The sequence below is a fragment of the Bombus vosnesenskii genome, unplaced genomic scaffold (assembly GCF_011952255.1).
Source record: "Bombus vosnesenskii isolate JDL3184/JDL3185 unplaced genomic scaffold, Bvos_JDL3184-5_v1.1 scf7180000013295, whole genome shotgun sequence".
NCBI lineage: Eukaryota > Metazoa > Arthropoda > Insecta > Hymenoptera > Apidae > Bombus > Bombus vosnesenskii.
The window spans coordinates 4,201,203-4,218,848 of record NW_022882946.1 but is presented as its reverse complement, the minus strand read 5'-3'; the positions used below and the strand labels follow the sequence as shown (position 1 = coordinate 4,218,848).

At 40.8% G+C, this 17,646-nt stretch overlaps 1 protein-coding gene across 14 annotated transcripts in view; it reads right to left on the bottom strand.

Annotated features, from left to right (window-relative positions):
• Window positions 1-17,646, bottom strand: part of LOC117233329 (protein unc-13 homolog B-like) — a 378,435-nt gene that overhangs the window by 115,346 nt on the left and 245,443 nt on the right. For 9 of the 14 annotated variants that reach the window (XM_033493515.1, XM_033493513.1, XM_033493517.1 and 6 more), the window contains exon 3: window positions 4,502-10,466. The exons of the other annotated variants lie outside the window; for them this stretch is intronic. In XM_033493515.1, the coding sequence (XP_033349406.1) occupies window positions 4,502-9,886 (5,385 nt within the window). In that variant the 5' untranslated portion in view covers window positions 9,887-10,466. The remainder of the gene's footprint in view (window positions 1-4,501; window positions 10,467-17,646) is intronic. 14 annotated transcript variants of the gene reach the window in all.

The window sequence follows — 17,646 nt, the reverse complement described above, 5'->3', positions numbered from 1 at the left end:
CATCGGCGTGCTTTCGCGTCTCTGGCTTTATCCGTTCGATTATGAAACTATTGCGGATTCGTGTTATGCGTTGAACGGTTATCGGTACACGGAACGCGATCGATCGTTTCGAGATATCGAAATGGTATGCGAGCAGAATCTTAGCTGCTCTCGTTCGATCGTTTACGAGCGTTTGACGTAGGTATATCGGACTAGGAAGCGAGAACAGAGTGATTGTTATGGGGTTGTTGAATCACGCTATCGACCTATGGTTCCGGAATAACGTGTGCTAGGTACTGAAGGTCGTGGGTGCATTGTATATTCAAATAGCGAGCGAGGTTTTAGAAAAATTCAGAATAATAAGACCATCGACATGAAATCTAAATATCTGTTTCTCGTTTCAGATTTCAATGAAATCTTCTTTTATAGATATCGTAACAGAATGCATCTTGATTTTTCAAGAAATTGGAAAAAATTCAGAAATGTTTAAAAGTAAGAGCGTTAAATCCCGATCAATTGATTCAATTTTTCTCTTGATAAAAGAAAAAGTGGCAAACATTCTTTCGTTAATTATATTTTCCAAAAGATACCAATAGCTATGCAACCGACTTATATTACACCCCATTGTATGATAACCGTTTCAAGAATATACCTACGTGCCGCATCGCGTAGCTATCGAGCGTTTAATTATCTTCTATCGTACTATCAGCGTATATAGTGTCCACTAGTTACGAATACTACGAGATGCACGACAACAATCGTTAACTTTACTCACTGATCGCGAATCTTCGATAGGACACACCCTTAACCACCAGGAATAAAACGTATAAATTACCAACGTGTAAAAAAACAAGTTTTCCCTCCACGATTAATCGTGTAAATATTGACAGAAAGATTCACTCGCCGAGTTTCTTCGAATTAACGTAAATGGAAACTCGTTGAATCGCGGAATTTTCTAGTTTCGCGACATTCGTGTAACGCGCGGGAAGAATAGAACGGAAGGAAGTACGTAATGTATTGTCCACGTAATATCTTGTCACGCGAGTTGACGTGATATCGACTTTTGCGTCTTCACGCTCTACCAAACGGAATATATCGTGTTGTAAAATGCGGGGAACACGTGATCGACGAGAACTTTACCTTCGTATTAGATCGAAGAGCGGAACAGATTCGAAGTTACGTTATTTCAATGCAATTCCGAGATAAATCGTGATCTACGTTATTACTCGTATAGTACAGTAGAAATAGGATTTCTATAGAAAGACTTATGTTCTGAAAAACAATTTGGCAGGACCTTTTCTTTTTTAACTCTTGATATGTTGTACGTAATAAAAATTGTAATAAACGTAGGAAGATCGAATGGCTAGTATTTGTAAAAGGATTTCTATTGGTTTTTCCTTAGTAAGGAAATTCTGTTAAATTGAGATTTCTTGGAAATCTTCAGATGTTCTGCATCGTTTGTCTTCTTTGCTTTTTCTACAAGATTTCTTGGTTTTCGGGCAGTTAAATGCTTCTATCTTATTGACAATGAATTATTCTTAAAAATTAATTTTTAATTAATTTTACTATCTATAAGACTCACGAATGGATTTAATTTCATATCTGCATGCATCGTTTATATATTGCAAAATTATAATTAACAGCCTTTTAGACAGTTGTACTATTATACACACAATTATTCTAAGCACAATAAATTAAATTTCCTCTTCTTTATGTTACAATTTCAAATTATATTCAGACACTGAGATCTAATATGCGAACATTATTTTACAACTCGTCTAATTATCAACAAATAGAACGTTTCCAGATATTTTACTAAAGTTCGTCAGAAAGAACGATTAGTTTTTGTTGCTCTTTAAATTGCATGTATTATTAATTGAAATGTCAATTCCCCAGGCAAATCCAGAATAAGTTGGAATTACGTCAGCGTTGCTTTTTATTGCTTTCGCGGGATCGATAAACGGTTGGATACGAATCACGGAATCCATGTTTCCCTGGCGAAACTATCGTCGATCAGACAAATATCATCGTGTTCCCCGTGAATCGAAATATCGGTGATTGGTGAATCCATTTTCCTTTTCGCTCTTATTCGTTCCTTTACGCCTTCTCGGAAGCGATTGATTTCGATGTGCATGAGATGAGCGAGATTCTTTCCTCTTTATTTTTCAATCGTGCCTGCGCGATTTGCTTCCCACCATTTCTATTTTCAAACATTTTTCTCGATAAACTACCCTTAACGTTGTACGAGCTTGTGCTTTCAGCGCGCACTATTCAGAAATTCGTGCGATTTAATTCGGAAGAAGCACATAGTTACTTGTTAGTTACTCGAACTTCTTTAAGTCATTTTAATTCCGTTATTAAACCTGACGTAGGTCGATGCTGAAGATGAACGTGTTAGAGTGGAAGTTTCTTAAATACTATGTTCGATGGTCGACTATAGTAGTGGCTAATAAAATTATACGATTTCCTAAAAATACAATTTGTTGAATTTATTTAGGAATTCAAATATCGTAACACGTACTGGAAACGTAACAATTGGCTACACTTTGTAATAAAAAATGAATGAAATTAATAAAAGAATCGATACGTATGATATAGAAAAGAAACGTTTTAAGTATTTCTTTATATTTGATATATATCGATAAGTAGAAGCTTTTGTATTAAAGTTTGATTTACGATTTTCTTAACTTGAAAATTTTGTCACTTGTATCACTTTCTTCTGCAAGTCTTTTAAACGACGCAGTCGATCATTGGTCACGTAACAATTGAATCATCGATTAACATTGAACGTAAAATATTAATATTTTTAAGATAGTACAATTTTAATAGCCACTGTATAAGATTAAGTTAATCGTCCAGATGTATCGATAGATTGGAATCTCGTGACTTGTAAGTACATCACTTGCATCGATAAACACTACAAGTATCCTAAGGAAGCCTTCCGTCTTCCGTGTGATTCTAATACCTTTTAAGTACAAATGCACACTGTTTCGCACATCTCTTTATTTACGCGCTATGTTATAATATCGAATTGCGTGTGCGTGAATGCGGGCGGAAAAGCCACGAGAGAAAAATGGTGAATGGAGACGCGCGGAAAATCGAGCGTCACTTTGTTCATTGTGGGAACCTATGAAAGACTTGTCGTTCCCCTGCATGTATTGGGGAAACGTTAATTGACCGAATAATACTTAGCCTCGTCTCGCGAATTCCCTCGCCAGACCGCGCAGGCACGCGGCTCCTACTAATACTACCTTAAAGCGTATCGATTATTCAAGCACCATCTAATTATACCTATGATCTATTTTAATTAAGTGTAAGCCTCGTTTATTTTAGCGTTCGATGCGTCCGCCGTTTTGCCATAGTTACTTGTCGTAATTTCTAAACGGCGGCCTCGAAATCGATCGAATCGTCGATCACGATCACCGATCGATCTGCTTTTGGATTCGTGCACCCAAAATTCTCATCATCTACAAGTATATTGCTTGGCCAAGCGTCAGTGACGTTGCACTTGCTGAATTGACTAGTACCATAGTTCATTATGTCGTTTATTATATCGAAGTTCGTAATTCGGTCCTGCGCGTCTATCTCGGTCTTTATTTTCGCGGTCGACGCGAAAATGGACCACGGGGACGTGATTTACGCCCGGCAAAGCTTCACTCCCGCTTTCTTCTATCGTAGTATCGTATTACATTAGTATTGACTGGATGCGCCATATCGGATGGCACCACACATATGGTTACACGTTACGCGCGAAATCGTGCTTAAATTCGTATGTTGCTTCGCTTTACAGTCCATTTGTACGCGTACAACGTACTCGACACTCGCTAGCGAAAAGAAGCATTGGAAAATGTCCTGATAATAATTGTATCGGGTTGTATGGTCACTGGTATTGAACTGTTCAGATAACTTCAAGGAAATGGTGTTTTCCTACTGGTAGAAGTCGAGTGATATAAGTTCGTGATTGTATTACACTTGGTTCTTTTCTACGTTTTACAGCTAAATTGTGGTTTTGGTTTCATAATAATGTATAAAATTAATACTTGTGAATCGTTTCTCTAGACTTACGTCACTCGGTTCCTTGTCGAATTCTGTGCAGGATGTTAAAAGATTCTTCGATATATTTTTAACATTCATTTTATCTACCGATCTGAAAAAGATCTGTGCGTGTATTATAATTCAACATATTAAACGAAGATGAGACTCCCGCTGTTCGAAAAACAAATTTTGTGAAAAGAAAAGAACATATCGTACGAATGAAAACAAGTTCTAATTTTTAGGAAGTGTTTTTACAACCTGTCATTAATAGTGAAAGTTACACTTCATCAGCCATTAACATCCTGCGCATAGAATATGCCGGAAAACCTATATTACTAGAACACAATATAAACCAATTACGACAATGCTCAACATACTCCGCAAATCAGGTTCTATAAATTACTTAATCCTACGACTTGACCCAATCTCCGAATCTCGAGTACGCCTTACAAAGATTTTCGTGTCCTCACTTTATCATTATACTCACTGCTGTGGGTCCCTGAGAAATGGTGGTCTCCTTGGAATCCTCGACTTCCTTCAGTTTCTCCTCTGCCTTTCGTTCCTTCAACGCTTTCAGCAACTTCCATTTTGATCCAGGTGGACCAGGACTCACCTGGCCTTCTTTTAACGTCGCATCCGAGCTACCGCACGACGAGGAATCAATTTTGATTTTCGGCAGGCTCAAGGTCGCCGTGGTAGCCGTTTCTGCACTACCGGCTCCATCGCGCTCGAGGCCTTCAAGGACAGTGCTCTCTGAATCCCAAGCACCCGGGATGCTGACAGACACCTCGCTAGGCGGTACACTTACGCTACCTTCTCGAGAGATTGGTTCAGAGCCAGGATGGATTTTTTCGCCGTGTCGAAAAGTCGAGCCGCTCGAACTGCGTCTCGACGGTTGTTCGTCGACGTCCTTCGGCAATTCCTCTTCTTCCTCCTCGTCCATCGATTGGACGGGACTATCAGGACCGGAAGTTTCTCCAGAGGAACCTTCTTCCATAGCAGAGGACAGTTTCTCTTTCTTAACCTCCTCTTCGTGCGCCCAAGTATGATAATCGGTCACCCTCGCAAACACCGCTTCGATACTCTCCGCAGATTTTCGCTTTGGAATAGGTTTCTCGTCTCGATACCTGTCTCGTTCCTCCATTCGACGATCCTTCGCCATTGTTCCGTTAATCTTACTTGTTCGTAGCTCTTCTTGATCCTCCTTCGCCTGCTCTTTCGATATAGTGCCAGCCTTCATCTTCAGTTCTCTCAGGACGAAAGACATCTTCTCCTTTACCGTTTCGTCTGGTTGGTACTGATCAGTCTCCTCCGGTTCCTCTACCAGCACCTCGCCCATCTCTACCTCTATCTGCGATTGCCTCTCAAGTTCCTCGAGCTTCCTCAACTCGTACCGGTACCACTCGTCCTCGGAGTCGATCGAGTCCTCCGTACTTTGCCGCCTGGATGAGACCCTCGACGTACTTCGATAGGAATGCGTGCTTCGGTTATCCTCGTCCAATTCACCCGGTCTTGAACCGGTCCATGGAATTTCGAGCGACTGCTGATGCCGCGGCAGGAATCGACTGCCTGGCGTTTGACCCTTCGTGCTTGACGCGGATGGGCTTCCTTCCGACGGTGGAGCCTCCTCCGATATGCTGGTTACCAATTCGGGAAGCCTGGTGCTGCTGGATTTCTCGCTCCTCTCGCTTTTTTCCGACATATCTTCCGGGTATTCAAAGCTTGTTTCCAGAGTTTGGACGGTACCTTCGTCGGACTTCTTCTCGGTGCTGCCCTCTTCACTGGGAGGCTGTTCATCGGAGACCGTGGAGGATTGTCTCTGACGATACTTGCCTAATGCTCTAGACACCGCAAATTCCATACTTGCACCACCCATCAGAGTCACAGGAGGAAGTTTCGGAGCCTTTTCGTTGGGAGCTTCGTCGGAGCTACCAGCGGATCGTTTGATGTCCCCGACAGTTTGAAATATCGATGAACCGCCAGAACCAGAACCTGTGCTCTTCCCAGATGTTTCTTCTTCGAAGCCACTGATCTGTTCAGGAAGTTCGTGATCCACATCCTTCTTTTGATCTTTCTCTTTGGCCCAAGCGTCTTGAAGAGCTTGCTGTTGTAACTGCTCCTGATGCTGTTGAATTTGCTGTTGGAGAGCTTGCTGTTGCTGTTGTTGTTGTTGTATATATTCTTTCTGTTGCAGAGGTAATGGCTGAGTTGTCGGTTGCTGTTGCTGAGGAACTGGTTGGGGCACCTGTTTACGTTTCGTGCTACTTGTCTTTACCTTGGCAAAGAATGGAGGTTCTTGATTTACGTCCGACATCACGCTGTCTTCGTCTTCTGACAGGCCACTCTGTCTACCACTACTCCATTCGGTTTCGGACTGTTCAGGATCCGATAAAGATTGAGATTGATGATTTCGTCTTTTGGCCTTCTGAAGAATTCCGGATACGGTGGACACTAAAGTGTGTTTCTTCTTTTTCCTGGCTGCCTGGCCTCTTCCACGACCTCTTGCCATACCTGCTTCCTGCGGAAGCCTCTGCTGTTGTTCCTGCGACATATCCAAATCTTCCCTCCTTACTCCACCAGGTAACGAGTGACTCCTGTGTCGCTTGCTCAAGTGTAAATCAGGTAACCAATTGCTCATGGAGCTCATCGCATTTTTTAAGGACGAACCGCGTTTCATCTTCTTGCCAGCTTTTGCATTTTCTATCTCGTGGTCCTTCAAATTCGACGCAATACTAATATACCCTGATTGAGATACTATCACGCTCGAAGCATCGTAATATTCTTGCTGATGTTGCGTTTGATCAATAGGCATTCTTCCTGTTTCGTGGTCCTGAATGTATTGATGTTCTCTTTGCCGTTGTCTCTGATATCCATCCGTAAGTTGTGCGCTTTCGGAACTACTCAACCTTTGACTGTATGGCTGGTACTGTTGCTGATAAGCTTGTGAATAGTTCTGATTCGCATACGTGTGATGATACTGATGTGCCTGATACGTCGGTGGCTGAGGATATCTTCTATCGGTGTACGGGCTTTGGGCATAGCTACCGTCCGATGTTAGCGATCTGATGCTGGAGGACGTCGAATCGTGAGGTATCTGGTCTTCCATCGAATTTAGCCACGAAGTCTCGTTCGTCTCCGTTCGCGGCAGATTCGCGCTAGTCGGATAATAAGATAGTGCGTCCGTGATATTCCCCGTGGGGAACATTGTGCGATACATGGCGGCTTTGTACCCTTCGTGGTTTGTCATTCCGTCAGTGTACGCGCTGCCTCGTGAAGGTTTCTTCAGATGACCTCCTACAGCGGCCGATTCCGTATATTGAACAGCACTATAATTATCCTGGTAGCTGTTATACTGGTCCATTGCATCTGGATAGTAAGCAGTGGTCGTAGTTTTCGGACCATAGCCCCCAGCGCTGCTAGTATAGACGCTCGTGATGGCCTGTTGTCGATTGCTCCCAGCTACGGAATAAATGGCAGGTTGCTCAGACCTATACACATAGTCGATCGTGGTTCCAGGCGGTACGGTGTCGTAAGTATGCTGTAAAGTTTGCTGGCGACCTCGTTTCTTTGGACTCTGACAAGTGGTCGCGATGGGTGCTGGAGGAGGTACAAAACTGTACTCCTCTTTGGTGGTCGGTGTCTTTATCGACGTGTAGCCTGACAAATGATTCATGGCTGCGGTGTAAGAGTGGCTCGTAACGGTATAAGTGGCGGTGGTAGTACTCGTGAAAGCGTCTCTTCCTTCCGGCGTATCGTACAGCGGTTCCTGCGTAATGACCGAGGTTGTGGTTTCCGGAAGAGGTGGAATTGGACTGGCAGATCTGACCGTCGTTGTACTTGGGATTAAAGTTGATCTGGGATGATCTACCGAATACGAAGTGAGCATCTTGGTGATTGAACTTTTTGGCGAGCTCGGCGACTTGTCCAGGCTGCTCCACCCACTCATTGAAGATAGGCCGGAATCAGACTTGGCTGCAACGATGTTGGCCACGCTTGGCTTGGCTGTGTGCTTAGGCGAGACTCGTGGCGACTTAGGCGAGTGAGGAGTTCGTGGACTTAGGCGACCTTGTTCCAGGGAAACCAGTTTCTCCGTGCTCCTCAAAAACGTAGGACTCTGAGGTCGTTTTGTTTCAGCTTCTCTCTGATCAGGTCCTGGCATCAGGAAAGGCTCGGTTGAGTCTCGAGGAGCTGGCGGAGGCGGCGAGCTGGGTGACGGACTCGGAGGAGTTCTACTTTCCTGGAATTCCAAATTCAGTCGAGCAGTGCTACCGAAGTAACCGTCCTGCCTGGTTCGAAGACTCTGCACACTGTGGACGCTATGGACACTATGGACGCTTCCCGCAGAGTGAGTAGGAGATGGGATTTTGTCAGTAGTGGTGCTGTAAATGGTGGGAGAGGCGCAGGTGACAGCCGCGAAGCTTTCGGCCATAAGATCGGTCAGTTCTTTGTTCTCCGCGTAGCCTTTGGCGAAGCTACCGACGTCAATAGGCAATTGGATCACTGGTTCTGGACTCTTTTCCCGTACAGCTGTTGCGTAGCTACCTAGCCTGGGTGGAGTGTAAGTACTCGAAATGGAATCTAAGTTCGTTCTGGACGTGGACGTAAGTCTTGGCGAAATTGATCGGGTTGTGAAGTCACCGTCAGTGGCTAGACCACTATCTGTGCTCACTCTGGAGATCGATCGACCGGTCGATCCAGGACTTTTCGAGAAGGTCCAACTATCGACATCGGTTTCGGCGTAAATCTTTCTTAGCTGCTCGTCTATACTACTCGCTTCTTCCGCCAATTTAGCTTCAGCTTCGGAACTATATTGTCGTTTCGGAGAGTCCATTAACTTCGACTGTAACTCTATCAAGTTCTGAGAGTCCTTTTGTAATTTATTGGTCAACCTGTCCAGTTCGTGTAATTTTTCCAGAGCGACTTGGTCGATGGAACTGAGTCTAGAGAGCTGGGCCAAATCTTGTTCGCTGACACAAGGCGTATTGCCACGATAACTTTTGTAATCAGCTGCACTAAACACTTCGCCCTCGTCCTCGTCCGCTTCGTCTTCCTTTTTCGTCACTGATTCCTGAATTTCTTCCTTCGTTGGTTTCGTAGTCAATTCCTCGAGTTCCTTCTCTTTGGTCATAGCTTTGTCGAACATGTTCGACTCCGCCTCTTTCTTTCCATTCACATCCTCATCCTCCGCCTCCTCCCAGATCATACCCAGTTGCGACGTTGGTCTGGACGTGTCGCCGCAAATTAAATCCTCCCTGTACGCGTTGTTCAAGCTTCTGTAGAACGCCTCGTCTGGAATGTTACTCTCTTCCGCGAGAGTCTCCAGAGTGTCCAGGTTCCTCACGTTTCTATGCATGTCGGTAACTACCGCGGCAGCGGTTGAGCTGTCCTGCGTGAGTCCGTGCATTCTCGCGATCTCCTGCTGGGCTAATTTCTCTCTTATCGCGTTCGTCTCCTCTATACCCATGGTGGCGCCTATGCTCTTCGCGATCGCGTCCAACTCGCCAACGGTGCTCTGTTGATTGGCTAATGTCTCCTCCACCACCACGTTGGCAGTCTCGTGAGTGCCACCGCTCGCGTAGAATTCGATCAATTGACTGATCACCGTTTGTTGTTCGTATAAGAGGCCCTCTAACTTCTCTAGCCTCTCCCACATCTTGATGTATTCTTGACTGAGCAGGTCTAACGCCCTCCAGGCGTACCTCAGCTCATTCTCCAATGTATTCAACCTCGTGCCGAGTCTCTCCATATAGTCTCCGATTATGTAATCGATGTTGCCATCCGTGGTGGTACTGCTGTAGGCCGGTAGGGCTGGCGAGTGTGCCCTTGGGCTGGTTGGGGCTGGCCCACCCAGCTTCGTCGAATCCATTTTCATCTAAATTTGCGTTTTTATGACGCAATACGTCGAGTCGATCTCGTGTCTTCTATGTTTCGACGAACCTCCAAGTATGATATTTAGGCTGTCGATGATCCCTGAGGCGATTCATCATGCATACTGTGCGACTCGAATGAAAACAGAATTACAGCGTTGCCTGCGGCCCGAAAAGGAACATGATCGACACTTCAATGCATCTAGCGCAGACTTTCGACATGATCGAACTACGGTAATTCGATGCACTGTTATCGATTCCCATGTTGATTGTCCTTTTCCGTTTCTTTCTTTACTTGTACTTTTTGCCTCCTACTGTTCACTTTACACACGTCGATCAAACTGTACACTATGATTCGTTCACTTGCTACGTTACGCGTAATATATATATTATATATTGTCACTCTGTCTCTCTGTTTTCTGTCCTCCAATCAACTCGTCCCTTTGTTTTTTCTATTACACTATAGCTGCATACACAAAGTTTGATAATTATTGGGCGCGATCTTGACGAACCATACGAGATCGCGCGGCACTCTGCAAATGGCACTTCGTAACCAGTCTCGTGCATTCATGCCGCTGCCGCTATCTGTAAAACAGGAGCAAACGAATTGCCGTGGCTTAGTACGAGACATGCTCGTACTGAGTCACCGCTGACACAGTTTCCATGGTGCTACATTTATCCTATCGAAAGTATGTTAAAGTTTGTTAAGAAACAAGAACTTCAATCAGAAAGATGCACAAGACACTGGCTTATTTCCCACGAACACCGAATCAATATACATCTCCTGTATATTTGATTCAGCTTCCTCCATGATATACCTGTTTTCTTCTTTTTAAATCAATGACACAAATCAAACCAATGGAAAATTACCAAAAAAAAAAAAAAAAAAAAGGAAGAGGAAAGAAAACGTAAAACATTTTTGACAATCGATATAAACGTAATATATATTACGAGATCGCTTTAAGAAACCTTTTTAAGGTGAAACAAACACAAAATGTCTTAGCCTAAACTGAAAAACACCGGAGAGTCTCTGTTCTTATCGTGTCACTAATAAAATGTTATCGATATGTAATAAAGAAAATTATGTATACGAATGTATAGAATAAGAAGTATGAAAAAGTACGAAACTTTATCAGATTGTCAGAGCAGAAAGTGCTTTCCGTGAATCCTCAGAGAGCATCCAAACTTTATGAGACATTTTGACTATCGTTTAATCATGTACGTTACACAAGTCTTCATTTCGATAACTCAATCAACCTAAATATCGTGATAATAAAATTAGTAAAATATGCCTACTGTAGCATCTGTGTTACTATTTTCTCGATGAAAAATCAGCTCTAACATCGGAATAATTTGAAGCGGTAAGGCTTTATTCAAATATTTAGCAGTTCGATGGTAAAATTCGCACGCGCCTTATCGAATTCGTCGTCCAGGATCTGCAATCAAGGCGAGAAGATTTCTTAGGCAAGGAATATGGATTAGAGGCCATTAAACGCGCGCTCAGGTGCTTCGAGAGCTCGTGCATAATGAAAGTCTGCATCGTGGAGCATCGATACGGAAAAGGTGCGCGTGGAGTAATTGCTGCAGCTTGGGAATCATATTTTCATTAGCATCGATTTTGCTTTACGGTTACGTTGAAGTGCTTCTGATTGTTCGACAAATGGAGCAATTGCACTTCGAAATGAGTAATGGATAAGGATATTTTTCATCATTATAAAGTTTGAGAAAGAAATATGCATTTTTCAGGATTTTTTTATCTGCTTGATCGACGAGGATCTTTCGCAAATGAGGATTCTTTTCTTGAAGAGGAAGAGATTGATTGTTGAAGGTGTTATGAATCTGATATTACATGGACGAATATATATCAATACAAGAGGAGCCAAGATAATATTTTTTGAATAGAAATTTTGATAATTAATAGTTGGTAATTTTTGCATAGAAATTGTATAGATTTCCAGTAATTTTTGGAAATGTAAATAACTTTTTTTCTTTCTTCACTTTTGAAATTTACGTTGTTACGCTATTCTACTAGATTATTCTAGCAATCTTTGTTCTTTACAAGCCACGCGTTTGAATCGATAATGAATGCTAGCTGCATCAGGTTCGCCTGTATATCACGCGAGGCGATTGATCTTGCGTTTCCCTTTAAGCAACGCGAAGGAACACGAGCTTCGATCACTTAGGAAATATTGTTCTGTCGGTTGATATGATTTGATCTGCGAAAGAAAAGACAATGGAAACAGACACTTTCACCTGGAAATGGCAGTGCATGCGTTACAGTGCGAACGATTTTCTGCGCTGTCATCGTTGAAACGCAAATTAGCTGACGCGAGCATGCGATTTTCCGACTGGTTTCCTTTCTTCTATGTATCCATCGAAACAGATACGCCACAAAACTAACCGACGTATCGCACGGACGAGTACAAACAGCTTCTTCGCAATCTCACGACGATATTACGGTTCTATGAAACGAATTTACGTGATTGCACTGGAAGTTTAAGTTTCACGTAAGATTTAGTCTTTTTGCATTTCATACAGTTCGTGATGTTACGTCCGGTGACTCTTTACGTAACCCAGAATCCATTCCTCGGTCGAGGCGGCCACTAGCTGTGAAAATATAATTAGTCGGATCGCAATAACCCTAAGGAACTGTCATAAAACTAAGCATTTGTATTTTACCATTAGGGCCCTTAATTGTTATAAAATATATTCAAGTCGAGACGTTCCTTGTGGTTATTGTTCCATCAGGTAAAATATGGCAAGGTCGGATTTTTCCCATGTTCAACGATCATTTCCACCCACAAGCGACCGGTGGTGGGGGGACCAACACCCAGCAATAGTTTTCCTCTGCGACACTATCGTCACCGAATTTCATCGGTTTGTCGTTCTTAAATCAGTCAACATCTTTTGACTGGTTTTCCATCTTTAGATTAATCAACATCTCTTGACTGGTTTTTCATGCGTTGACCAGTCAATGTTTTGATTGGTTTATCAACCTTAGATCAGTCATCTGTTTAACTTATATCTATAAGCACCGAGCGTAACTGTCTATGTCTACAAAGTTGTTGGAATAAAGTGTATATTATAACCTGTTACTTCAGTGTTATAATCAGTTCAACCACCTCCATTATCCTAAACGAAATAGGGTATCGATCATTTTGTGGCGTCGATTATCTAATCGTAACAGGAATTTACGACTGCCGCTGACGCGCTTTCTCGCGAACGCGTCTCTCCGCGAACGATCGAACAAGACTTTTAGTCTCGGAATTTATGGTTTATGTTAGCTGTGAAACTTTCGAGTCACAGTTGATGATTTTCGTGCATAATTTGACATAGTTTTTTAAGATTAGAATAGAGCTTAATTATGGTGTTTTAAAATATTACTTTTTAATCATTTTTAGATGCTAGTTGAGATTCTATTTTTTTTCTTTTTTAGCAATATACGATCGTCCTTAAATTAAAACCAGCATTTATTTAAATATAAGGCAATCTGTATGAAAATATTAAAATACTCGTGAGCCAGCTTCTTTCCCAAGAAAGCGTTTAATTTCTTTACAATTTTGTTTTCATTATGTCTCTGCATGATTATATTTGTTTAAAATGATATTTACACTTTGGCATCTTGATAGATGAATATTGAAATAAATATAATACGAGCCGTGTTTGCACTGCAAATATCAGAAAATCGATAACCACCCTTGTAAATATACGAAATATTATGCAATTGCTGCCATGTAAACATAGGAAACAGACGAATCTACCGAGAATTTGGCCGATATTCACTTCACACACACACTTAAGCAAAGTTGACGATTATTACGCGTTACGCGTGTTCTATATCGACGTCCTCGTACGAATCGATAGCATTCCACGATGCCATTACGACAAGTGTTCTGTTGCTAAACGCAATTCGATCGATCGGCCAGGTATTCTGCATGTAAACCGTGACGCTGGAACATCAGTCGTACAAAAAAAGAAAGAAGAATCGGAAATGGTATTTGCTGTTAACCTACTTTTTTGCATATCTCTTTGAGCATCTCACTGTATCGATGAAGCTTAATTACCGATATAGTGCCCTCTTTTCAGTACACACGTTCTGTGCAAATTATCGGTACAAATATGAAAGTTGGAGCTGTCCGATTTTCTATGAAAATAATCCAGAATATCGATCAATTAGAAACTTTCCTAAAGGCGTAAATATATCGATTTTTCTACTATTATAAAGATGTAAGTATCTCAAGTATCAAAGTAACTGTGTTCGATAAAATTATTGAATTAATAATATTACCAATCTAAATGGCAAGTTAATTTGTCTTTTGTAATTGACAGGTTAATTAAGTGCCTTTGCTTTGTAATTCGTAAGTTTTTCTCTATCCTGCTTACACGTATGTACACACGCTGTACACAAGTTGCAAATTAATATTCCAAATAATTTAAGAATATATGATTTTTTTTTTGAAGATGTTACTCTGTCATATATTTCGTTCTACATTATTTCTAAATATTACTGTAATACTTCGAATTCTAATTTTAATATTATTTTAATTTTAATATTCTAATTCGAATATTACTGTAAAACTTCGAATCACGTTACTTCGCACACAATTCGAAAATTAATTGTAAACTTCTGAAAACTAAGACGTTAAGCTTAAAAACGTTACATATTCTTGGAGGTATTAGTTTTTACCAACCAATTTCTTTCCAGTACTCTCAACGAGCTTTAGAAAATCCTTTAATCTCCGACTAACAACTTCTTCATATTACGTATACATATATTACGTATTCCACGGATAGTCCACGATTAACCCAATTCAGTTCTAATGTAAGGACAGAGGAAGCAGGCTGGATAAAAACTGAGGGTAGATTAAATCGAGAAGTTTTGATAGCCCGATATTATCGTTCAAGGAACTTGTGTTCTCGTTTTCGAAAAGTACCGTATCAAATGCCTTTCAGATATTGCAACCTGCTCGAATAAAGGCTTAGGCTTAAGTAGACTTAAGGTTACCAGACGTATCACGATTTTACTTTCACGATTTTACTTTCATTCGAATTTCTTTTACACTTTCCTTCTTCTTTCGACGGTTAGTCGTTGTTGATAGAATTTCGCAGATGTAATAAAAATCAGCAGCGCTACGAAAATAGTAGAGTCGCTGTTGAGAATCGGGAACTTCCCATGTTTTTGCTTCCAACTTTCCTTTTCATTTCGCTTATCTGATTTCGCGATGGTTACGACAATATCGTGTAGCTTTTCCGCGAAGTTTCAAAGGGAGCTTCTTGCTCCAGAGAGTCAGACTTCGGCAGAAAAAGTAAATGGAACATGGCACGATAAGTGGCTTTTGTGGGCGGTTCGCACCTGCGCCGGATTTTATTTCGATCTGATTTAAACCTCGCTAACTTTTAATTCGGTTAACCTTAAAGCTACGTAACCAGTTGATGACGAACCGAGTGGGCGATGTCAAATTGCTTTAGCTGATTCGGTTGTACCTCCATCGTGTATTGTTCCTTCACTTCTTTCGCTTCTTTCCAAGTGCGATGATTTCAGTTTTGCTTTGTCCGTGTATCACATAAAAAGATGCGGAAAGAATAGAATAAGTTGAACCTCGCGGATGGAAATATTTCCTTGAAATAGCTTGGAACTAGTTTCTTATGCTAGCAATTTTTAGAAGTATGAAAATCTACAAGAAAAAAAAAATAAATAAATAGCATCGACTAAGTGGAAACAGACTCTTAGGGAATTTTTCATGCAAAAACTTGAACCGGTAGAGAATTTTTAAAAATTGTGTTTTAGAATTAGAGGCCGAGCTGTCAGTAGTTTTGAGGAAATTTTTACTTTTTAAAAATTCTACAGACTTTACATCAACGTGCCACCTAAGATTATGTAACGCTTTTGTAAACGTGTGGTCATCTGGGTTAAATATTGCAATACTTTGTTGTACCTGCAGGAAGTAGGTTACATCGTCTGTCTCATTAATAATTTACCTTTAAACTCTCACCCTCTCTCTCTCTCTTAAGGTCGTTTCGTACTCTACACATTATGGTCATCTCGTAAAAAACTAAGACCTCGTATATAACGGCCAAACTGCGAAACATTAAAATTGCGAGTATCAAACTAAGCTACCAAAACCTCGGGACTTTGTATTAAATCGAAAGCGTAAAACTTTCAGATTACTGCTTACTACTATCAAATCACGGTACCAGAAATTTGGTATACGTAGAACTTTACGAAATGATCGATATTGCGATCAAAATTGTACAATATTTTGATCATTATTTACCATCAACCCGAGGTACTAAAATTCCATGTCCAACGTTTAAAATAAAAAAAAGTTTATCATCAAACCGAGGTACTAAAATTCCATGTCCAACGTTTAAAATAAAAAAAATTGTTATTTATTATCGAATCAAAGCATTGGGTATTGCATATGGATCGTCGTGCAATTATAAATATTGTTTCAAAATCGTGAAATAAAAAAATTCCTACTTCCTACTCAACCGAGCTACTGAGATTCTCCATATGACGTTAAAATTAAAATTTTTTGGATTTTTTTTTTTAGATTATATTATTCAGATTATACTAAACGATTAGGATATTAGGAATTCTGAATGCAAGGGCAAAATCAGAAAAACTGAGAATTATCATCTATTATAAAATTATATCGACGAGAGAAATTCCTTAATTAATCGATCAAAGGGGGTGAAAGAATGTCGGCGAGTGTTAGCGAGTTTTCGAGTTAGTTCTGGCGATGCCGATTGTTAAATTGGACTTCCATAAATCTCTTAAAGGCGTCGCGGCCTCGTTTCCGCCCTCAAGGAATGTTCCAATAGCCATAGGAATTCAATGTGAAGGAAAGTTCCGCCGTGAAAAATGAAAATGGAATCCGTTATCCGCGCGCGAGCCGTGCTTCCACTTCCGGCTTCGAGGATCTTCGAGCCAGGTTCATTAATTCGCGGAGCTGCCACCGTGCCGTAGAACTTTCCTACGAATTCGTGATCCTTCAAACCGTAATAAACTGGATAGTTATGGAGCATGATGCAGCTGGTTCACTGGAACTGGCGGCGAACCTAAGTCGAGTTAACGATGCAAACTTTTTTAAATGAATCGATAGTTGTTGGTTATGTAAGCATTTTATTTCGTATTATGCACGTCTTACAAGAAATCTGCATTTGCGTTTGGCGAAATTAAGGAGAACGTAACAATCTTACGAATATTAACTTTGACACGAACTCTTGAAATGCGCTCCTTTTTTAAAGTTTCCAGCTTTCACGCGAAACTCGTTGGAGGCAAACGTACGATTAAAATGAATTAAAGTTAATCGAAGAGCGAATTCAATAAAAAGAATTCGTTCACTACGTTCTTTTTGCTGTCTACGAAATAAGGTAGAAAAGTGGAAAAAATTAATTTTTCTAAAATATTTATACGTGAGCCATTTAGAGCAGATTTTGTTCGTAATATTTGAAATGAAATAATCTGGTGTTCTTCTCCGTTCGAATTTGTTTCAATATACAGCAGTTACTCACAGAATTAAGCAGATCGCTATGTTGCTAATGAATATTGGCGGAAAGATAAATATAAATACACATATCCAGAATTAAAAACGCGATATGTATTTGATTCCTATATTTTAACAAACAATTCGTGAAAGGATTTTAGATAAAATAATCCATTTGTTTATATTGGATTGAAAATATAAAAATACCGGTATTTTACTGACACAAAATTCACCGTACACGTTGATATGTAGGAATTATTCTGTATGGACAAATA